The 25,331-nt window shown below is 41.4% G+C and overlaps 1 protein-coding gene across 1 annotated transcript in view; it reads right to left on the bottom strand.

Moving 5' to 3' along the window:
• csmd3b (CUB and Sushi multiple domains 3b) overlaps positions 1-25,331 on the bottom strand; it is a 478,068-nt gene that overhangs the window by 223,454 nt on the left and 229,283 nt on the right. Inside the window, exon 5 of the mRNA XM_050035068.1 lies at positions 12,484-12,691. Within this exon, the coding sequence (XP_049891025.1) occupies positions 12,484-12,691 (208 nt within the window). The remainder of the gene's footprint in view (positions 1-12,483; positions 12,692-25,331) is intronic.

The raw sequence follows: 25,331 nt of genomic DNA on the forward strand, positions 1-25,331 counted from the left end.
GCTCTGCTCCTGCACTTTCATGTGATATGCGTGGCATTTCTGTGCGAGCCTGCATTCGCGAGTAATCCATCCAAGAGTAATGTGTGTGCAAAGCTGTATGAAAGCTCTGTTATACATCATTTTAGTGTAAGTTTATCATTTTTTTTCGCTGTGAAAACATCGGACTACCGACAAGTGCTTTTATCATTTTTTTTCGCTGTGAAAACATCGGACTACCGACAAGTGCTTGGTGTTGTCGGAAAGCTAAAATTCAGACTTTTACACTGAGCTGAAATGAAACGAAAGCACATAAATTAGGTAAATAACATCAATAAAGAACTTTGTAGTCTTTTTTTTAATTTGAACACACTGTATATACTGTTTTGTTATTTATTACACCATGTTCTTGTAGAGCAGAGTGCAATTTGGTAACAGACAGAGCAGCAGAATACCATGCGCAGTGAAACTTAATAGTTCATTGCATTGGGTCTAAAAGTTTGTTTTCACTCGCCTCTGCAGCAGCTGCTCCTAAGATCCATCGATTGGATCTGATTGAATCTACTTATCAATTATCCATTCCACAACTCAAACTCTGCAAAATGCTGCTGAGGAACAAAAGAACTAATGAAGGATTTTGTGCTATGTTCGCAGACCCACATTCATATTTAGATAGGGGACACAGAATGATACAAATGGACACATACACAAAAAGGAAAGTTTGCTGATCCCCCCTGCCGTCAGCTACCACCACACTTAGATTTAAGATTTAAGAAAAAAAAAAACAGTCATGTACAGTAATACACTTGTACGTATACAGATAAATTCTGATGCATGAAGATGCATGCATGGTAATCATTTTATAATTGTCATAGCCCTCATAATCTGAACTGAATTACGAGGTGCTTGGAGATTGCCACCCCTAATGATGTGCATTTATTTTATGATTACATGAGGTTTAACACATCATGAGCAGTGATGAAACTGTTGAAGACACCCTGATCTGTCCACTGCTTCCTCAACTTAGTAGCCTCACTATCTTAAATTTATAAATTTAGTTTTTCTCACCATAAAGTGTTGTGTGCATCCTTGAGACCTGGTAAATGTGCTAAATACATTTCCTTCCTCATGAAGGAAGTCGTGAAGCCAACTTTTTTGATACATTCCAAACTTGCACATGGCTACTTATCATTACCCTTGTAAAACCATCCTGATGACGTGAACTCAACATTCTGTTTCACTCTGTATCAGTCTGGACTCATTGCCACCCTAAACATTTTCAGTGGGCGGGACTACTCGCCTTGACAGACAAACTCCTTCAGTCAATCAGTGTGACAAAACAATGGGGAACATCTTCGTCACCAACGCAGCCAGTTGATAAATCAAGCTTTTGCCAAAATCCAGGCGGGGGAACGTTGAAAATATCTTTTCCTCTGAGAAACTTTACGAGTGCATTCTCTTGTTCTTGTGTAATTGTCGTTATTGTTGTTGTTGTAATAACTTCACTTACTGCTGTGTATACTCTACTGATGTTAGAGTTAGCGCTTGTCGCTTCGGGAGCCGCCATTACTGTTCTGCACACATTGTCAACTATTGGCGCAGATCCCCGATTGGCCCTGATTAGATTTCAACTTCTGGAAAGTTTTGGGGCGGCACCAAGTCCAGAGAGATACAGAGAGTGAAATGTTGAGCTCACGTCCTCAGGATGGTCTTACCAGGCTTACTTTTCGCAACGCATTACCCAAATCTGTCAATCAGCAAAACACTGCAGAGTGTACATATATTCCATCACCTGCTCATGCCTGTACACGTGAGTCCTCACACAAAGTGTAGCTCTAGTACTTATACAGGTATAGGTCAGGAACTCCACAGAGTACCTTCAAATCCTGCATACAAAGGCTCTAACTGCTAAGGTGTTTCTCCGAACAGGGTCACAGTCATTACTTACAACAACAGAGGACCTATTTGAACCACTAGACAAAATTGGGATGTGGACATTGATTTAGAGGTCTGGGACCAAGCTGGCCTGCCTCCCTGTTTGTGTGTATTTATAAGTTTGTGTTTCCCTGTATCTTTAGATACATATTTGAAATAATCTGATAGGTGTGTTTGTTTGTTGTGTGTATATGAGAAACAGAAAAGGGGTGTGTGTTTGTGTTCAAGGTCACCGCTCCATTTCCTATTCGGGATGGTGCTGCTATCCCAGCATCCTCTCTGCCAGCAGCATTGATTAGCACTCGGCAAGCATAACATCACGCACTCACATACACACATACACACACATACACACACACACACTTAAACTCTCTTTGTCTCCTCACTAGCACTCAGCGCAGTGTGTTCGTACACACAGCCCCTTTTGCGTCTGTGAAACAAATATTACTGGTGTGAGCAGAGCTTGAAAATGCTTCACTGTTCAAATTTCTCATGCAGAGTCACACTAACATGTGACATGTTATGATATTTGTACAGACTAACGACAGACGCAGACAGAACAGTGCATCGCTGAGCCAAGCGAAATACCAGACCCATTTCAACACTGCACAGAATGAATAAATTTTGATTGATGATGTTGGAGAAATTGGGTTTGTATCTCTGGGACTAACCTGGACTCGCTCCAATCGTACAGTACTTAGCTGTTTCTCTCTATTAAATCAAACAATGTCAGCTGGATGGCCCTTCCTGTTATCATGAAGCCAGTCGACCAGATAGGACAGAGGATTTTTTTAAAAAAGGTTTGTCAAAAAATCAGTGTGGTGCACAAAAACAAAAAAACAGAACGTGTGCCATGCTATGCCATGCATTCCCAGGAACATGTGTGCAAACATGTACATACAAACCAATACGAATGATGAAGGTTTAACTTCTAATAAGCCAAAGAAGGAGTCTAATTTGGCAAAATAAACTTGAACACCTTTGTATGAGGACCATACATGAGAATATGTTGTAACGTACTTACAAATGTTGCAGAATTTACTTTAAAGTGATAGTTCAGGTTTTTGGACATGAAGTTGTGTGAAACGCTGACCATCTGTAGCTCTGATGTGACAGTGTCAATACTCTCAAGGAGCCTCCTGCTCTGAGAAATCGCCCGTAGCTTACCGGAGAAAAAGTAGTTCTGAAGATGTACGGGGGACACGTAACCAAAAGGTTTTAAGCTACAAAAAAGTATGCATGTGTTTTGTTAGACTATTTCAATAATTTTAAAACATCCCCGCATTACGTCAGACCTTGCTATCAATTGGGACTATTTTCTGGCCAGTATCACTCCGCCGTGCAGGCCCGCAAGACAGCACGGCAACAGAAATCAATAAGACAGTTCATCACCACGCCGTGCAGGTGCGCAGGATAGCAACGGCTAACGAAAACTTCATCGGCTGTTTCCAACAGAGAACCAGTAGGCTATTATTAGTGAGGAAAAAGATGTACTAGCCCTATATATACCTACTACTACAGCGCAAACACCGGCTCAGGCTCACGACACACCCTTGTCAGCTGCTGTAGGTAAACAGAGGAATACCAAAATGGTGCCAACTTGTGATTTCCCCAGCTGTGGGAATAAAAACATCGCCGGCTCCCAATTCCATCGGTTTCCTGTTACAGATGTAACCCGTAGGCAACTTTGGCTAACACACCACCAGAACAAAGCAGAGACTGGTCGTAATCACATATGAATTCACATTTCTATGTGATTGCTTACTCATGTCACGGATTTAGCAGTTAGCCTAATATAATAAACTAAATGCCTACGGTAAAACAAGGCCGCGTATAATGTACTCTCCACAACACAACAGGCTATTAGTTCAATCAATCATTATATAGACTGATATTAGGTAATATATCTCTCTTTGGGCACAGCAGTGCGGAAATTGTGTTTTCTCTGTCCGTCGGGATCTGTGGGCAGCTGAAGTGAGCCTGACATACGCGCAGTTGCTTCACCCTCGCCGGCTTGGTAGCGAGGTTCATCCCAATTGACACAAGCTAAAGTTGCCTACGGGTTACATCTGTAACAGGAAACCGATGGAATTGGGAGCCGGCGATGTTTTTATTCCCACAGCTGTTCGCACCATTTTGGTATTCCTCTGTTTACCTACAGCAGTTGACGACGGTGTGTCGTGAGCCTGAGCCAGTGTTTGCGCTGTAGTAGTAGGTATATATAGGGCTAGTACATCTTTTTCCTCACCAATAATAGCCTACTGGTTCTCTGTTGGAAACAGCCGATGAAGTTTTCGTTAGCCGTTGCTATCCTGCGCACCTGCACGGCGTGGTGATGAACTGTCTTATTGATTTCTGTTGCCGTGCTGTCTTGCGGGCCTGCACGGCGGAGTGATACTGGCCAGAAAATAGTCCCAATTGATAGCAAGGTCTGACGTAATGCGGGGATGTTTTAAAATTATTGAAATAGTCTAACAAAACACATGCATACTTTTTTGTAGCTTAAAACCTTTTGGTTACGTGTCCCCCGTACATCTTCAGAACTACTTTTTCTCCGGTAAGCTACGGGCGATTTCTCAGAGCAGGAGGCTCATTGAGAGTAGTGACACGTCACATCAGAGCTACAGATGGTCAGCGTTTCACACGACTTCATGTCCAAAAACCTGAACTATCACTTTAACATCTGCTTTCTGCTTATATTCTGCAAATATTAATTGCTTTAATATGTTGTTCAGGAGCTCCTTGGCACCTGCAATCGCTTGGTTTAATTCTTAAGGTGTTTTGTTTTGATCCACACTTGTTTTGTGTGCTAAATCAATTAAGTTTACAATGTGATGCTGTCTCTCCTTGAGATTATGAGAGACAGTTCTATTTAAGTTTGTTTAACCATATGATTGTCCTTTTTTATTGTGACCTGATTATGCACGCATGTGTTTGTGTGCTTTAAATCATAACTACCTTCAATTACTGAAAAAAATCTTTCTTTAGAAATTAAAAGTGTTTTTCCTCATGATGCGTGCACACATAAATTACATAGTCAAATGATTCTAGTGTTTGTTATCACTAGTCACAGGATGAGGAAAATAGAATCGAGGAAGAACAAACTTAATTTCAGTGAATACAAAATAAATATTTTGGCTGAAAAGACTGAAAAGATTAAAAAAAACAAAAAAACAAAAACAGAACAAACCAAAAGTCAGTTTGTGATTGAGGATTTCACCCAATACTCATCGTCAATAGTCTAGAGGGTGCAAAGTACATGATGCACTATTGAGACGCTCTGACTGCATGAGAAATGAATAGTTGAGTAGATGCTTTTGTGTCTGGGGTGTTGCTGCACAGGACCAAATGTGATGATGATGTCTTAGTGATGATCAGAAGCTTCACTTTATTGTTAAAGTGAGGTCGCAGGGTTGAACACCCTAATCTTGAATATTCAAGTATTTGAACTTCTCATCAAAGCAAGCGTCCTTTGATTTCAGATTGTCTGAGTGTTTATCATGCCAACAATAAATAAAGATCTCATTTGCACGCCTCCACATAGACTCATGTGTTGTTTGAAAGTGATGTTGTGAGTCCTGGGACTTCTAAGGGACACTCTCATTAGCCAAGTCATCCTCTAATGCATCCCTAAGTTGGCAGGTAATCTTCTGAATACTTATCAGTGATTTGGTTATTCCACATAACAATGACTACATATATACATGAAGAACACATGAATACACTACACCAGATGAAATCTAATCAAAGACCAAGAAGACAGTCATCACAATTGCAGAAACAGATGCTGTTATGCTCTCATGGTGTTCGCTGCCGAGACGACACTTCGTAAAACTGTCGGTAGCAAATACATGTATGAACGTGGTGACATGTAATCGACACAGCTGTGTCATATGCCGTATCTGAAATGCAGATTGAATCTAGAGCATATGGTGCAATGCATCTATGTGAGTATCTGTGTCACACTGTGGCGTCTGGGCAGAATTAGCTGTCTGCAAAACCAACCCGCCTACAGTGATATGACTCCAGGCACTTGGCGACGTGGCTTCCAGCTCAAACCTGACAAAATTAATTTTCAGTGCCTCTAAAAAAACAAATCTTCGACAAGCAGGAGATTGGTAAATGGCAGACTATGACCGCCATTACCATGAATTTGGTGATGGGCTGTCAAGTAGTGCACCTAAGAGCACTAAACAGTGGGCTATACTCTGGACTCATGCAGAGACAGACTTACATGATGGGGAGAGAAAGACGGAGGATGATAGATAGATAGATAGATAGAGAGAGAGAGAGAGAGAGAGAGACAGACAGACAGACAGAAAAGCAGAGAGACAGGGTAGAGACACAGGGAAAGAATGATCATTCTATTTAAAATGCTCTACTCGGTTTCAAGGGCAACTGATTCTGAAACAACAAAATATAAAACTTGTGTGTGTTTGTGCATGTGTATGAGTGTGTGTAGTGTTAGGCTAGGATTACAGGCACTTAGCTCACAGCGATATACTACTCTCATAGGCACAAGCAGCACACCTCTGCATACTGATTAGACAAAAGTGTCTGTGTAAGAAGGAGCGTCTCTGTGAGTGTGCATGTTTGTGAAGGAATGACAGTGTGCATGTGTGTGTGTGTGTGTGTGTGTGTGTGTGTGAGAGAGAGAATATAGAGGTGGGCTACATCCGTGAGTGTGTGTTAGTGTGTGTGTGACTGCTCTTGTCAGCCCTGCAGCAGCTGATAAACACATAACAAATTCTTCCTCACACTCACATATTAGCAAATCAGCCATTAGCTTTCTCTGCTAATTGCCATTGGAAATTAGCATTTTAGCTATTAGCTTCTTTCACAAATTGCCAATGGAAATTAGTATATTAGCACTTAGTGCTGTGAGGCAATTGCTAGGGGATCAGGCAGCATGGCCTAGTTTTCAGACAGACTATTTTTCAAGAAAAGGGTCAGTTGTTTAAATCCTGCTGCAGCCATTTAAGGTGAACAAGACCTTTCAGAAGTTTTTGTGCACTAAATGTTTTTGTCTAGTCGAGCAGTAACATGCACAAGGCCATCTTTTAATAATTTTCAACCAGTTTAGATTGGCAACACTCGATACTAAAGATACTTGAATATTCTAGTGTTTGAGACCTTTCTCACAAAAGCAAGCATCCTTTGATTTCAGATTGTCTGGGTATTTATTGTGCCCGCTTTAAATAAAGATCTCATTTGTACACTTGCACATAGACTCAAGTGTTGTTCGAAAGTGATGCTATGAGTCCTGGGACTTCTCAGGGACACTCTCATTAGCCAAGTTATCCCCCAATGCATCCCTAAGTTGGCAGGTAATCTTCTGAATATTTATCTGGCCTCTGTTTCTTCCATTTTGGAATTGTGCTTTGCAATCTCTACTGGCCTGCTTTTCTATCTCATTCTGTCAGTCTGGAGTAGGTGTGAGTGACAACAAGCCCCTATGGTCAAAGGTCAGCTCTAAAGGGATGGCATCCAAAGCAACACAAAAATGAAAGACAACATGAAACCACTTCAGATGCAGATATTTTCAATCTATGCAAAGTAGAGAAAACACATTTAACTGCTCCATCAAATAGTGAGGCTGACACCTTGTGGTCAGGTGGTCTACTGGTTGGTCAATATGCTTCTGTCCAACCAAATTCTCACTGGCTGGGTAATCACTCATGTGACTTTCAAAGTGTTCTGTCTCTAGCCAAAACAGCGGGTGCTCTTCTGAAGACACCCAGCTGGGGGGCACTTCAGAGCGCTTTGGAGATGCAGTGTTTTTGCAGCTAAGACGCTTTGGTTGCATCTGGTTGCTATGTTACAAAATATCTGTGAAAGTAAAAATGTCAGTGCAAGGAAAAGGACTTGGTTTGGCCCTTGCTCTGAAGGAGGGCTAGAGCATATAGGGAGAGAGGACGGACTTGTAAGTCTATGGCCAGACTGTGGCCAGCAGTATTACTTTCTCCTCCATTACTGTAGATGAAATGGAGTAGTATTTATGGTATCTGACCCGCCCCTACTTCACTGTGACTGGATGGCTGGGTATAAACTAACAGTGATGAACAAGTTTTACACAAAGTTGAACATTTTTTAACTCTGAACAGCCAGAAAAAAACACCAAATGTGCAGAACTCAGCACAGAATAGACACTTAGCGCCTCGTCATGCTGTTGGCATTTTTTAGCACAGTGGAAATATATGGTGCAATCAATTGTTTGAGGAGTAGGTAGAATTTCAGTCTACCAAAATTTTCTTTGGTTCTTTGGTCATTGGCTCCAATGGTTGACATTCTCTAAACACAGCCATCAGGTGTTTTTATATTCGGTTGTTTTGTATGCAGAACCTGGCTAGAATTTCAATGTACACGTGCCACCTCAGATAGGCCTTGGGAACACATAATTTACTGAATCAAGGAGAAGACGGCTCACAACAGATTCTTATCAGTTCATAAAGAACATTGCTGACCTAATTTTCTGTCTGCTAAGTGCTAACAGCGCTAATGGCAGTCACCTTGGTTGAAGTCTGTCATCAAAATCACCTCCCAAGAATGTCCATTTGATCGCTACCTCTCGCATTAAAGGGTTACAGCATGCTTTCCATTCCTCTTTGACAATAGCCACTTCCTTGTTTTTAACCAGTTACACAGTTATTGCTGATATATATTGTAAAGTTGGGATCTAAAGTATTTAGTATGCTACCTGCTCAACTGTTGTAATGTCATTTCAATGTCTCTTTCTTCCATAATCATCATCATTCTGATAAGACAGATAAATAAAGGTTGTTTACAGAGAAGGGGGATAGAAACAGTGTTGTTTACAGAGTGACTTTTTGTCAATATCAAGCCTCAGGAGTTTCCACGGGGACAAATAGGACAAATATCAACTGATGCGACTGTATATACACAACACTGCACACCGAAGCTACAGACGTGCATACACATTATGAATGCATGCACTTACATGCAAACAAGCACAGATACTTAAGCTCAGACAAAAAACATACATGAATGAATGTATCAGTGGTTGGACTCCAAGTGTCCGAATTCAAACTTTTATTATATATTTAATTTGCAAGGATACAAAACAGAGACAAGCTGAAGATGCTGTGTGAATGCACAAATACAAAAACCAAACACAGACTACACTATCAGTCTCCAGTTTCACTCAGCCTGCAGCCAGTATCATCCTTTATGCCCTTAATACAGAACTCGTTAAGAGATGTTGGCCCATGCTGCCTCAATACGTCATGAAGTCCCTGCTGACTTTCCAGCACACATTCATGTACAGCACTGACACATTCTGCAGCACACTTATTCTGCAGCTATTCCATCCAGCCTGATTCCAGGGGTGATGTACTGTGTTGAGATATAAGGACTTTGTGGGTCACTGGAGGAAACTAACATCACTGCCATTTCCCTGGAGCCATCTGGGGATGATGTATGCTTTCTGATATGGAAGTATCCAACTGAAAAGAGGCACACTGCGGCCATGAGGGGATGCACCTGGATAGGAACAATGCTTAGGTTCACTCTGGCATTCAAACGATGCTAAATTGGTGTAGTTCATGTCAAGAAAACATTCTCCAGAAAATTACAACCCCACCAGCAGCGTGCACCATTTAAAGGATGAAAGAATCCACGAGATCAGGCTGTTTATACCAAATTCTGACCCTGTCATCAGGATACCTCAAAAGAACCTGGATGTTTCAAACTAGGGAACATTTATCCACTCCTCAGGGGTTCGGTTTTGCTGATATTATGCCAAGTCTTGTTTCATCTTCATGTTTGACAGGAGTGGAACCATGGACTGGCTTTTTGCTATGTAGCACATTCACTGCGAGGCTTGAAGAGTTGTGCTTTCTGCAATGTCCCTCTGAGCATTGCATCATCTTAAACAAGTCTTTTCATGACTTTTTCTGACATCTCTGATCAACAAGACACTCTTAGCCACTAGTGTGCTTTGTTTTCTTCCCAGGTGGGAAGCCGTTGAAGTCACTTCCTCAAATTAGGCGTCTTGTGCATGCTGAAATATACTTTTATAACTGTGTGTGTGCCTTGCTGTTGCAAACACAGAGTGCTTACTTACATTGATGGTAAGGTTGATAGAAAACATTTGTTAATGCGTATATATAGTGTATTTGGCACTGTCACTTTAAATGTGATTTGTTTTTCCTATGTATTTTCAACTAGAATACTTTTCAAACATTTATTTATTTACTGTACTGTTCAGGTTTTGACTCCTTAAATTGTGCTAGAAGAAAACTCTGACTTTAAACAGGGTCAGTTTAACATCTTCACTTATTCACAACATCAGGGCAGGTTAACATAAGTTTTGCTCCAGGCTGTACATCTGAATGTCGCTACTCTCCTCTCAGTACAAACTATAACCTTATTATCAGCCTGGCTGCTGGGGGATATCCATGATATGAGAAAAGTCAACACACTGACCTCAGTGTGCTGTATGAGACTCGGTTAATTCAGCAAGTAAATAACTACACAGCAATACATTACATGAGCCAAGACACCGGTCAGACTAAATCACACACTACCAGTGGCCACCGCATTACCCCCCAAAGGCCAACAATCTAACTCTGAGCAATAAATTTTGGTCGTAAATACTCCTAAGAAGGTGATTTTTCACAGCAGTTTTGTAGGTTTTGTATTTGCCCCCAGTTCAAAATGAAAGCTTGACACAAATTTTCTGAATGGCCGTATGCCTCCTGAAAACTTGTTACAAATAGAAATACATTTAAATGGCATTCATGTCCCTTATGGATGTTTCTAGACTAACTGAGTGCATGAGTGCAGATTTTTATGCCAAAATATAAATAACTTTATAAAGGACAGTCAAATACGAAAGTAGTTGTTTTTTGAGTGACATATTACTGGTGATAATTAATGGTCAACTTTCTTTACTTGGTCCCTTTTTGCATGTGTGTTGGCTTGAACTAAATTTGCAAATGTACTGTTATTTTGCAAGGAGTGTCAAAAAACTCAAGACAGTGATAAAGGTCAAATAAAAACAACGTAAAATAAATAAATCAAACATAAACCTGGCTTTTGACCTTTGTTTTATCTTTCTTGTCGGCCCGTCTTTTAAGATGAAGTGTTTTGCCTTTATTCAATGTATGTCTAGATCATGTAAAGTGAATATTATCACCATCTTTTTTTTTCAAATAATGATCAAATATGTCATTTCTCAAAAACAAGACAACGATTTTCAGCTAAATAAATGCATGCAATGAAATGTGACCAGCAGAGCACACTCAGTTTCCACAAGCACTATTAGTGAAAAACAATCAGTTGTTGAGGAGCAGTACTCAACTGGGGCAGCTCAGGTATCATGTGCTTCGATTACAAGCGCACACACACACATATATATGCACACAAACACACACAGGATGAGCACGATGGTAGATGGTATGCATCTGTACACACTAACACTTTCCTTTAAAGCAGTTGCCTAGCCATTATTACTTCCAGATCAATTACACACGCACATACACTAATATCCCTGCCCATGATAAGATTCAAATTGGTTACAGCAACAGCAATGGTTTATCAATATCCTAATTTACCAACAATCGATAAACAGCCGGCGCAATAAAATATTGTTATGAGTGAACCACCTGGAAACGCATGAAAAAATAATGGAAAACCACGGAGAGCTGTTAGAAGTCTAACTAGCACAGATCAATTAATTCATCTCTAAAATATGAGGCCCATGGAGAAGGCCTGTGCATGAACATACACCCACACACACACCTATTCACATAATACATCAAGATTTTATCTATTTATCTTTTCCATGGAGAAATTGCTATACTTCAAGAACAAGAGATAAAAACTGTACTTTATATCTGTAATAACGTTTTCGTTTTATTACCTGTTCTTACTTGAGTTCTAACTTATTTTTATCACCTGTTCCAACTTTTTATTACTGTACTCCAAGTGTGGTTAAATTGTTCCATAAACTCAGGCGCTACGTGACTACACTATCTTCCCAGGAATACCAGCTCAGAAATGTCAACTGAATCCTTCGCTTTTTTTTCTCCAAAGTATGGATTTGGACCACAGTCACATACAGTATGTCACAGCCACCACGAGCACAGTGGAGCTGTGCTGTTTACCACATTGTTTCCTGCTGCAGACCGTTCTATGAAGCTCGACCATTCTGCGTTTGTTTGGATGCGTCAACTTTAACCTGCCTGCATTTGTGCCATGAAATAATGGATATTCACACAAGGCATTTTAATAACCAGGCCAACCAGTCTCAACCTTCATATCCACCTCTGAATTTTGTTGTATTATATGTACGTGTATTTCATTTTCACCATCGAGATAATTGCATGCCTCTCACAACTGGTAATATGTCCCGTACCCTTCTGCAATTTAACACTGAACCCTGACTCATACCTCCACTGCAATTCAGATATTGTTGTATATTACTGATTCTGACACAGATAAATGGACAGTTCTGCCACATCCGTATTGTCATGTTGCACAGCAACATAACGACTGTGACACACACACACATGTGAATGGATGAACGAATAAATAAATAACGTGACTCACCAAATGGTTGGTGGTTCAGATCCCTCCACTTCCAGGTAGTCATACTTCTCCTCTGTCTGGAAGTCTGTAAAGATGACAGAGATGGTGTCTCCAGGTTCGGCCAATAGGATCCAAGTACAGTCGGCCTGGTTACCATAGTTGCCGGGGTAACCGGGACTGGTCACCACCCCACTGCCGCCCCTCACAGTGCCCCCACATGTGTCCTCAGCTGTCAATCAAATCAGAGTGACAAATAGAAAACCTGGGTTAGGGAGAGGAGGAGGGACCGAGGGGCGGACTTTTTTTTTGTTTTAAAATTAAATTTCTTGCTTTTTGGATGAATTATTTTGATTTTCACAGCTATATGATATGGGGTGGGTCAATTATCAAATGTATTAATTTGTTTAATTTACCAAATTAGCAATTTAAATCAAATTTTAATACACCTAGCATTTTACAGCCAGCCCAACTCCCCACTTCTCTCCCTCTATGAGGTGATTTCTCTTAATTACCTTAATTTTAGTAAATTACAAGTACGCTCTTTGCTATCAACTGCTAATGTTATTTTGTGGTTTGAATGTTAGAAATGGATGACTTTCTCATGACACATAAACTGTCAAGTCACATTAGGAAACCATATTGTGAGAATATGGAGCTCTTACGTCACACTTCAGATATGAAGTAGATATGCAAGAATATGCATGATAATATACAAACAGTCCTGATTATGTGGACTTTCAGTTCCCTGCCATTAAGATAGTAAATTCTGTAGAATGCTGCTGTTTTATTTTAGCCAGTTAGAATTAGGGGTGGGGTTTTAGGGGTTAGGCCGCAGTTCCTGTCACACTCAGAGCTGCTGTCCTCTCCTCCAATAACAAGGTAAGTTGTCCTTTTTTTCTCCAATCACAGATCTCCGCTCTCGTCTCCTCCAATCACCACCAAGGAACTTTGGATTCAACTGTTTCCCAATTGGCTGGTTTTGGTGTCGGTGTATAAATTAGTCTTCAATTAGTTTCAAAACATGTAGACCAGATGTGATGGTAGATTTGCCTAGTTTTCTTTAATACTCACATCTGATTGATTATTCATAATTGATAGTAGTACTGATTACTGTATAACAGATAAAGACACATGGATTGCGCTGTGCACACGGCATAAATTATACACATATAATTTATACAGATACACTCACGGAGAAAAAACATACTACATTGGACCTTGTTGTGTCACTGGGACATTGGTTGTATGGCAGGTTATTGAAAAGGGCTATGCTCAATTCACTTTTTCAAAATACAGAGTGAATGGGTGAATGTCTTTGTACCCATTCTATTGAAATACCTCCTTTTGAAAAGGACATGCCTGTATTTCTCAGAATCAAATTGAGCCCAGCCACGTATCCACTGCCCCAGTGATGAAAGATGCAATGTTGAACCTTTTTTTCTGAGAGCGTACAAGTCCAACTGTAAACATGGTATAAATTATACCTGTATAATTTATAGTTATACATAAAAGAGGCAATACTGTATGTAAGACACTCTTACAGCGGACATGTATTTTCCTACAAACCAGTGAGTGCAATTTGGGACAACACGTGATTTATATTTTTCTGCAGCACATGACACATTCATATCATCAGCATTTAGAGAAGATGGAGAAACACCAAATGTGTGTTGTCCTTAAACTGCACTCACTGATAAGCGGAAAAAGACACATCCTTTATAAGAGTGTAGACAGGCGCTGTCAGGTATACATGCACATCCTTTAGGCTCACCCAGGCGGTGCTGCCTTGGGGGATGCATGTACAGATGACAGAGATAAGGTAGGGACCAAGCCAGACTCCACCCACAGGAGGGGTAAAGAGCGTAACTGTGGTCCAAGACTCACATCGAGCAACAGACGATAGAAATGAATAGAAACATATTAGAAAAGATATTAGAAATCGGACGGAACAGAGTGCACTGAGTAGAGACAGGAAATACATGGAGGATAACGGGGGAACATAAATAAATAGGGACAAACAGAGACAAACAGAACTAGAGTGAAACGAAAATATAGAACCAGATTGAAATAGGCAAAGGGTTGGTACAGACTGTATCGGATAGGAAACAAGGAACAGGATGAAACAAAATAAGTGGTTTGAAATGAGTTTTAAAGGCAGAATGAGTAGGATTTGAAAATACAAAATTCAAATTTGGCCCCTCCTTAGTAGCTCAACAACACCACAAGCATACTACCCCTTCAGTTCCTAAAACAAAGCCCAGTTTCACTCTCTTTAGCGCCGTGTCCGCCAATTTTGTAGCTTCCTTTTGGATGCATGCTGCTTACATTTAGCACCTGGTTGCTACATTTTTGTAGTCCAGCCCTCACACCCTGCCCACTCTTATTGGCTGGGGGCTACAAAGCCAATGCCCAAAGGCCGATGCCCAGGACTTCGCAAAATTAAAAGAAATTTAGAAAATACAAGCAGAGGGCAGGGTTTCTGAAGTGCTAATTGAGAGAGAATATTATCAAGATGAGTCTTTAATTTCTTAAGGAATATCCTACTCATTCTGCCTTTAAGATAGATTGAGCCTTTTTCCATAGATCAAAACGTGAAGTTAGGAACAATGCACGCTTTTCATTTGTATTAGTCTTAATAGGAAGGATGCTTGTGTCAAAGGGACACACGCTGGTGACAAGACGTGCATTCTCCCAAACTACAGGTGCTGATGAATTAAAAAGGAGGTAGAGAAATGCATTATTTATTCATCAACACTTCATTCATTAAAACAGATTCACACAGGCCGCTGAGTCAGTCCCACACACAGACAGAGAGACAGACAGACAGACAGGCAGGCAGGCAGGTAGGCAGGCGCTGACAGACAGACCATCCAGTTATTCAGATAGACATTTATTCCACAGCTAGACAGTTAAGGAGATTTGTGTAAATGACCAACACCCTGAACCAAACCCTGCTGAGACCCCATCACATTTGCAAGAGAGCAATGATGCGGTAGTCCATGTGTGTGTGTGTNAGAGAAAGAGAAAGAGTCCGCAGCGTGGGAGAGAGTGCTGCTTGCAGGATGACAGCTGTCACAGGTTTATCATGACAACAGGACGTCTGCAAGCACTGGTGGATACGCACCCACATGCGAACACACATATACACTGATACACGCACACGCACACACTAACACACACACACACAAAACTCTCCCAGCCCTTCAGCTTATTGATGTGCCAGTGACACTTGACAGACAGGTGGAAGGGCCTCAAGGTGCACTGATGTGTGGCTCTTATTAAAGAAGAGGAAATGGACTCGTGAAATAAAAGAAGATTACTAAACACGTAAGCAGCGCTCTTATGTGCAGTGGACCTTTGGTGAACTTGACATTATGATGTAGCATCAAGGGCTTTCGGTCATGATGCGTGTCACTCAAAATCCACTACTGTGACCTATAACATAAAACACTTTTTAATGATTACTTCAAAACCAAGCCGACTAAAATACTGATTTAGATCTGGAGGAGACCTGAAAGCCATGTAGAGACTCCATGTGATCTATCTGGATGATACAGGATGCAATTAGGATCCTCATGTATTCTGTTGTGTGTCATCTCGTAACGGCGGGGCTGTGCAGAGACCGCTTCAGGAGCAGCTGCTCTAATAAAAAGTGACATTTGTTGAGTGTTTACAGGGGAAAGGTGAGAAGTCCACATACATATAGCCAACACCGGCTACCTTCTGTTAAATGTGCGTGCATCGGACGTGACATGGAGCCAGTCAACTTTCCATGTTGCACCTGCTAAATTTGGACACAGCGTGCTCCTAATCCATCAATCATGATGGGACATCTGTGTGACAGTGTTAAACATTACGCTGTCTCCCTCACATTATTTTCTGGTCCCATAACTTGCCTTTTTATAGCAGCAGTATAAAATAAAATGAATATATAACTATTAAAGCAATCCCTGCATTAAAGCCGGTCACAGTTAATAATATTTCATATTGTTATTTTTCCTGTAATGATTCAAACATACTGTAGCGGGCTTTTAAGCACACTGTATTGAATTAATTATCTTCTCATTCTGTAATACTACACCACTTGAACTCCGTCAGAGAATGGAATATCATTACATACGAAGCTGATCAGCTTATGGCAAAAATCTTTAAATCCATTTGGCATTTAAATTAATCTGTCGCCGTGTCAATGGAGCACTGAGGTCACTGAAGCCACACCCAACGCATAGATGGAATTTGCTTTAAAATGAGACACAAACTGACTGCTACTGATTATAAAATCATTACAAGATGACTGATAGTGGATTGACTGATATTTGGAGCCCTGTTCAGTCAAGGTTGAACCTAAATCTGTGGGCAGTGGCTAGATTCAGGATCCTATATTATGGATTGTTGTTATCCCCAAATCTCACAGTTAGAATAGCAAATTAAATTTTCAATGAAGTTATCTTATTGTTCTTGGTAACAAACATTCATTTTGATTGTCTTAAAGTGTAAATAGACAACATTTCAACTTTTCACCCCCTAGCATTTCCAAGTAATATTATTGTCGATACCTTTGTCTTCCTCAGAGCCAAGCAACTAACAACAACACAAGATACACTGCTTTTGTTTTCCATAGTTACATCACTTGTTCCACCATCTGCCATTTCCAATGCAGGGGAAAACAAAAGAGCTTCCCTCTTCTTGTTTCGGTTGCACAATGGTTGACAAACTTCCTTTGTGCCTTAAATTGAGCCTTTTATTGTCAGGGAGATCTGGTGGCAGACAGAACTGCATAGCGAAAGTGAGGCTTATAGGGAACCAATCTAAATGCAGATAGTGTCATTATTCTGTAGTCATTACATTGTGCAATCAACATTTACTTCACAGTGATAAGTTAAAGTAAAGGAAAACAAAACAAACTATTTCCCTTTTAAGTCTGCACCTCACTGCGAGCATGTTCTCGAAGTTAGAAACTGATATTAACCTTGGTGAAAATGATTTCCTGTGATGGGGGACCAGTACTTCTGATCCCACTGAAAATCATCACCCGACACCCAATGCACAGTTTCCCCAATTTTCATTATCATCTTTGGAAATTTCTGAGATATTATACATGGGCAAAACATAAATTACAGTGTTACCCCTACCATTGCCATCCCTATCACAAAAATAAAACAAAATTGTACCTCAGGGTTGCAGCGGTATACCGTCAACCTGCATACCATGGTCGGAAAATTGGTGGTTATCATACCGTGTACATTTGCTTATCTATACTATTGAATAAAAAAGCAACTGGTCAGAGAATCTCACTTGCGCTTGCACATCTCCTTTCCTCCTTTTCACACATCCTTCCAATAAAAAAATGGTTTCAAGTTCAAGTTTAAATAAATGGTTTCAAGTTTCAACTATGACCAAAAAACCCTTCTGTTTCATTCATTTAAGGGTCATTGTAACTAATAATAATAGTAATAATTGTGTGATACTGTCATATACTGTGATACCATAAAAATATGATATTTTCTGGGGCGTCATGGCTTAGAGGTAGAGCAGGCGCCCCATGTACAAGGCTGTTGCCGCAGCGGCCCGGGTTCGACTCCAGCCTGTGGCCCTTTGCTGCATGTCTCTCCCTCTCTCTCCCCCCTTCACACTTGTCTGTCCTATCCATTAAAGGCTAAAAATGCCCAAAAAAATATGATATTTTCTGAGACGGTTATCGTACTGTGAAAATCATACTGTTGTGCACTTGCCAAATTTCAGCTCAGTGTGAGAATCTTTACTGTGTTTTGCTGTAATTTACAGTGGTGGTAGTTTCTCTCCACTCTCTAGCCCCTTTTACACTACCAGATTTTTGTCGAATGCCGGCAAGCTGTGAGCGTTTAGACACACAGAGCCGGATTGGGGACTTGACCCGAGGTGCCCAATTTTCCACCTCGTAGGGTAGTCATATAGGCGGAACCCTTTTAGTTTAAAAAGACTGAGGCGGCCTTCTGCCACGGGAGGGGCTGTTCAAGACTTGTGGGAGGAGCTGTTGATGACGCCGCACGTGCGACCCACTGGCAGTGGATAAACAGGAAACAGCTGATAGCAGGAATTTAGCGAGCAGCTAGTAGCAAGAGGGAAAAATGAGCAACTGAGGAGACAAGGAACTGCGCGCCCTCCTTGTCCTCGCAAACGAAGAGGCCATTAACCATCAGATGACGGGGATGGTAAAGAACGGGCCGATTACGAGAGAATTGCTGAAAGAGTGACCAGCCGTTTCTTCCCTCTCACGTCACTGTTTACGTCACACGCTGAGCTACGCGTTTTGTTACTTGCTCACGCCCTCCATTGCCCTGAAAAAGGCACATTCTGTATGAACAAAAGTAGGCAGGCGGAATTTTGCCGCACTCCCCGATTTTGCTTTTATACTGCCAATGCTGAAAGAAGACTGATTGGGCTTTCCTGCAAATTTGCACAATTCCTGTTTAAAGAGGGCTTCTGTTTCACAGGAGGCGGGGCTTTGTGTGTCACACATGGAGCTGAGCACAGGAGGGGGGAGACAGGTGATGTGAGCATTACTTAAGTTTACGACAACTCATTAGCTCCCCAAAACCACAGATAGACAGACATTAAACGACAGTAAAGGTATGACTAATATGTGTAATCTGGTTACCCCTCCACCCCCACCTCCACCCCAAAGAGCCAAGTGGAAACAATGCATTATTAACAATGTGAAGGATTTAGAAAACAAAGATGAAGAGGCAAACCTATCGATGAGTGAGGGCTCTGCTATCTGGCTGCACTGTTCTGCTGTGTTCTGTTTCTGCTTTTATTTCAGACGGCAACCTGGGGAGGCTGAACTCATGCTCATGCCCCGGCGCACTGACCCACAGGAGGAGGGGAAAGTGTATGTGGAGGAGGGCCATATAAGTTAGTTTGAGTGTGACTCTGTATGTGTGTGAGAGGAAGGGAGAAGAAAAGGGAGAGGCAGTGTTGACCATGCTGCCTTCATTTCTTATCACATCAGTGAGCTAGTGTTGCCTTTTTTTTTTGCCTCTGCGCACCTTGCTCTCCACTCTCCCTCTCTGGTTGTTGCTGGTTGTTGTTGTAGCACCACTTCTCTTTTCTTCCCCACTGGTGTCTGCTCCCTACACCCCTCCTCTACCCATTTCTGCATCAAGATTATCTTTATAGTAAAAACAGCACATCTCCTCCTCTACTCTCCTCTCATCTCTCTCTCCTTATCCTCCCCCTCCCATCCTCTGTTCTCCCCTCCATGCTTCCTTTTCTCTTCCTCATTCATCCTTGCCTTTCACCCTCCCACTCTCCTTCTACATCATCCCCCCTTCCGAACTCTCCCCATCACAGACTCCCTTGCTCCTTCTCTCTCATGGCCTGGGGTGCTTTGATCACTCGTTCTTAGCCTCCTTATCCTGCCTCCCCTCTCTCGCATCCGTTCATCCCCTCTTCCCCACTGTGCTGTCATCAATATCGCAGTCATCTGAGGATTCCTTCTTTATCCTTCTCCGTCTCACTGTGTCTTTCTTTAAGATCTTACTCTCCCTGCATCTCACTCTCCGTCTCTCTCCCCCTCTTTCTGCTGATTGATTTTATGTTTAATGGCTTTTCTGGCCTCATCTCTTTCTCTCTTCTTTTTTCCATACGCAGTTTCTTCCCCCTCTTCCTTTCCTTCTGTCCCATAACTCCATCCCTTTCCTGCATCACTTTGATAGGCAGATCACTATCACTATCAGATTCATACACACAGACACACACACACACACACACACACCCACACACTTCAATCACAGTAGATCCAGTGTGCTGTCAGCCTCTAAGGATTATGGGCCATCTACATCATCCTCTCCTCTCCTCTCTCTTCAGGCTGTATCCATCCATCCCTCCTGCTCTCTTATCTACATCCACCCACCCATCCATCAACCTCTTGCCCCCCATATGCTGTAAAGCTGAATATATATAGCTGCCCCTCTTTCTTCCTCATCACTCCCTCCATACCTTTAATACCTCAGTTTGCCTGCCATGAATGACCGAATAGACAGCAGGAAGACTGTTAAACATGTGCACACAAATGATCCAGCATATATTTTTAATGCATTTCCTCCTGGTCTGAGGAGTTACCGGGCCCTAATCAAGCTTCCTCAGCAGCTGCACTGTGTGCCATGAAGCCTGAATGCATAGAGGATGCAATTTTACTTCTCAATGTCACTTTCACCGTCAAGTCATGCAAGGATGCATTCAGTAACAGTGCTGGATGCATAGGAATAGGATCTTATAGACAGATCCATCAGATCGGCAAAACGAGAATTTTTATTAGTGGCATTGTGAACAGAATCCAACTTTTGGATGCCTTCCAGACACAATGTGCATACAAGCAGTGCAAAGTAAAGGGCGGGGTTGGCAGAAATGTGTTTGTGACTCACAATCAAACACTTTCTCTGATCTGACACAGCTATGGTTAGAGTTTGGTTACACTTAGGGACAAAAAGGACTTGGCCAGGATTGGTTGGTGGGATGGGTTAAAATACCTACAGTTTAAGATTGGGAATGACCACAGTCATGCTTCGAAGACAGATCGATGAGACGGTACAGCTGATATCAGGCCATTAAATGGCCATATTTAGTGGTAATAAGCGTCAATAAGCATCACAGATATGGGTCGAAAGAGGCCTGCTACACCTACCATTCGTCTCAGACGGCAATTATCAGGCCATGAAATGGCCATTTACATTTATTGTTGTGCAGCAACCTCTTGTGGGTGTGATAATTATGATGGGAGCAGAAGAGGCCAGGTTATGTAGTGTAGGGAGTGAGAAATTCTGTGTTGTTGGGTGGGCAAAGGAGGGAGAGGTGATCGATGGGTCAAACAAACACAGGACTTTCATCCAGGATTTATGTCCTGTGTGAAAGTAAAACCTAAAAACATTGCAACTGTTTCGCAACATTGAATATCCTAATAGCCATTTAATGGACTGATAACGGCCTTCTAACCCATATCCATGAGGCTAAAAACCACAGACTACAGCTATTTATTGGCCTAATCTGGCCCAAATCTGGTGCATTGACTCTTTCGGAAGTAGGAAATTAACAGTGTCAAGGTCCAAGGTTTTGTTGACCCAATCAACTACTCCAACCTCCTCCCTCTGCAGACTTTGTGACTCTTTAAAAATGCACCATTACTTCCTCCTTTGCTCTTGATAAGGGCTTTATCACTTGACATAAATGTATGTCAGGGTAATGGCTAAAATGACTGATGCTGTGGTTTGCATCCATTGGAGGCACACATGGTGTTCTGTGTACCAACTTCACTCCTTTCCAACATCTCACTGCCATGAAGAATATATCCACTACTGATGTTTTGGCTTTACGGTATAATAATCCATTTTAATTAGTCTGTCCATTCACTCCATATGTCTGTACTTCTTTTTCTTATCTAAGAAGTAGGGCCACCATTTGCCTTTGATGCTGCTTCAGTCCTGCACTGTGTGTAACAGGATATTATTCTTCAAGAGTAGCCTGCAGTTCACTGAAGTGCAAATGAAACAGAAATCTACCATAAGAACTTCCAGGGAAGACATCTGACTTAATCTAGTTGTTCAGGAAATTATTTTTGAGTTGATTTAGTACTGTGTATGGAAAATGATGCATCAAGAGAACAGAGTTTGCACCATCTGGTCTTGTAAAAACGGTCTTGTATTCATTGGCTGCTATTCGACCGTGCAGCAGACATGTGGGCTAAAGGCATCCTTCTTCTTGCCAAATGTAAACCCATCTGGATGCGGAATAAATTATAAATTATTATATATGACATAACCTCTTCACAAGTACAGGTTTTATTCTCTTCACACCTAGAATGTGCCATTGTGTCACTGTAACCCTATCATAAATACCAGCCTCGTGAAGGTCAGGGTGGACTATTTTTTTGAGACAGTCACTGAGATGTTGATTCAATTTAGTGGTTTCTTTTAAAGCTGTGGTTTTGTGGGGTTTATATCATTCCTGTTTATATTGTCTATTGTCTGTTGATGTACTATGAGACCCCCTCAGGTATTCAGGTATCAATTGTTTCGTGTCTTTGCAGCTCAGCTGCCACATTTTTCTTTGAAAATTAATAAAAGAGATGAATGTCACACCACGTTTAAAGCAGACAAATACCCACATTCAACTTAGTATGACTCATCTGCGTAGCTGTCCTTGTAACTGTGATTCAGTAACTTCAAATTCAGTCCTTTTTATGTGCCGCTCCTATTATTCTTTCTTACCCTCGGATATTGCTATCATATTTTTCTATCACTCTTTTAAACCTTGTTAGAAACATATTGGTTGCTCTCCTCTGCTTGCCAGCATTACAGTTTAGACAAACAGTCATAGCGTTCGGGGCACGCACACACACACACACACACACACACACACACACACACACACACACACACACACACACACACACACAACTAGTAACCATGCTGACCTTCAGCTCCTCCCACCATCTGTCCACAAATCAAAGAACAGATGCTGTCTGCCAGTCAACTAACAGCTCAACATTTAGACCAATTAGGGCAGAAGAGTGATTTAATGGTAGATCACCAGAAGGAGACATCAAGAGAGAAGGCACTGATTGATAGATAGATTGCTATCACGATTATTATTCTTACAATAGCCTTGTGACCCTAACAGATATAGTGCATCAGAATTCGATTCTCATTATACTGTGATTCTTCTCTTCCAATTATCGATACCATTTGACGCCCACTACTGACCCCCTTTAACTCATGTCCGAAGGTGATAATATCAGACATAATACCTTGACTATTGCAGAATAGATTTTTAAAGCACTGGCAATGACCAGGGTAATAATGTTAAGGTGATACTCTGTTTATCCTGGGGAAATTCTGTTAGCTTGCCTTAGCAGGTGACAGGACTGACTCCATTACAGGGTCCCTGGAGCTGGGAGGGATGCAGTGTTTATTTTTGCTCAGGGACACTTCAACAGTACAGATCCTCCTGTGGGTTAAGAGTAGAAGCTCCCTCCACTAAACCACCCTAATGACCCAACAGAAAGAAAGTAAGAATCACAGTAAAACTAGCAGTTAAAGAAAGCCACAGAAGGAGGTAAGGCATGGTGAAGTAAAAACAGACAACTTTTCAAACCCCCCCAAATGGTATTATTTTGGGCGCTGCTGTTGCAATATCACAACTGGATTGCTTGCCATTTTCCTCAGAGGGTAGCAACAGAGCTGTTTTTTTTAGTCGGGTAAGATTGTCACAGTCTTCAGTTGCTCCACTGCGCACAATTTCAGGGTTCAACATTAATGCTTGTTCTTACTTACCCACTGGCCAAGTGGGTCAGAAATCTGCAAGCCCCAAGTCAATTTTTACTTGCCCCAATACAAGTTGTTTCGTGTGTGGGACTAAAGGTAATTGCCATGGCTGTATTTTTGTGTTATATAATGTTGTCTCTTTGTTATAACTTGATGTGCCTTTAAAAAAACAACCCTGTTTTGTCTGTCTTGCTCGTAAACTTGTGGCAAACTGCACAATACATAGTTGGAGTCTCACCCACATCCTTTAATGCCACCCAACTAAACTCCTGTTTCTGGGATAATGAAAAAAGCTTTCTTGCGCTTCAGCTCATAAACTTTGTCTTTACCTGCTGCTATTTTCTCGCGAGTGCCTGATCAATACTGTGAATGTGCAACTCTCAACAGAGATGAGACAGAAGCAAGGTGGTTCACAGCTTAGCTACAGATTCTTTTCACCACCTGAAAGGGAGTTTGTTGGTTGACCGGCCTGACATGGCAGTTTACTTTGTAGTCTTTGCTGATATCTGATATGCCGATATATAACAACTCATTTGGCCAATAACCAATACCAATATAAATTTATCTGTATTTTATGGAAAATTGTGCAACTTCCTTTGTTGAATGCTCTGACTGAATGTATCTATTTATCTGTATAATTTCACCCTGGTTTATCTTTATTTATGTCGACCTACTTATGTAATACCCTGGTTAAAGAACATATATTTGTGTTTGCATTGTGTAGTACCAGTATATCACTGTCTGATTTATATGCATTTAAAAAGAACGTTTCCCTTAAAATTGGAAAAGCCCTAAGGAAAATAATACTTCACAGCCTTTTGTTTTGTGAGGGTTTTTACTTTGTGGTGGTTTAAGAAACTTGTAAAACAGAGTTTGCTTAGTAGAGTTCAAGTTGAATGGGTGGTAATTTGCTTGTTAATCTGTCAGCCTATCACAGGGGCGTAGAAAAAGAAAAGGGTCAGACTTGACAACCCTGGAGAGATGGTGGCATGGAGGAGAGCAGCCAACAGTTAGCGGGAAAAAGTACAAAATAGTGAGCTGACAAGAATTGACTGTAAGCACGGGAGCATGCAGAATGTGGGGCTTTTGTTCGGTGACTGAACTCAACAAACCTCTAGCATCTAGTTAGCTACTTTAGCAGCTTTTAACCAGTGAGGACTTAAGCTCACCCGCTGTTAGTTAGCTTAGCAGTTGAGTTTACGTCGGATAGAGGATCAAGAGAGAATAACGCTACATCAGGACAGGATAACACAGCACTGCGGGATTCATCCTTGGACATTGTACGTTTTTTGGCATCAGCCTTTAGATTTAAAACTGTTTTTTTTTTTTTCTGTGGACCTCGTTAGGCAGCGGCCTCTGAATTTACTGTAGTCAGGACGGTGCAATGCTCTCCCCTGAGTTCCTGCGTACATACTACATAGACTTTCACAGACTGTAACATATCTGTGGGCCCAATTGTTTTATTGTTTGATTCGTGCAGTTTGTTAATACACTGAGATGACAAACTTATTTTGGTGTCTGGTTACTTTATGGTGATTGCGAGTATTATCTTCACTCAGGGGTATCAGC

The sequence above is a fragment of the Epinephelus moara genome, chromosome 22, assembly GCF_006386435.1.
Source record: "Epinephelus moara isolate mb chromosome 22, YSFRI_EMoa_1.0, whole genome shotgun sequence".
NCBI classification, from domain to species: Eukaryota; Metazoa; Chordata; class Actinopteri; order Perciformes; family Serranidae; genus Epinephelus; species Epinephelus moara.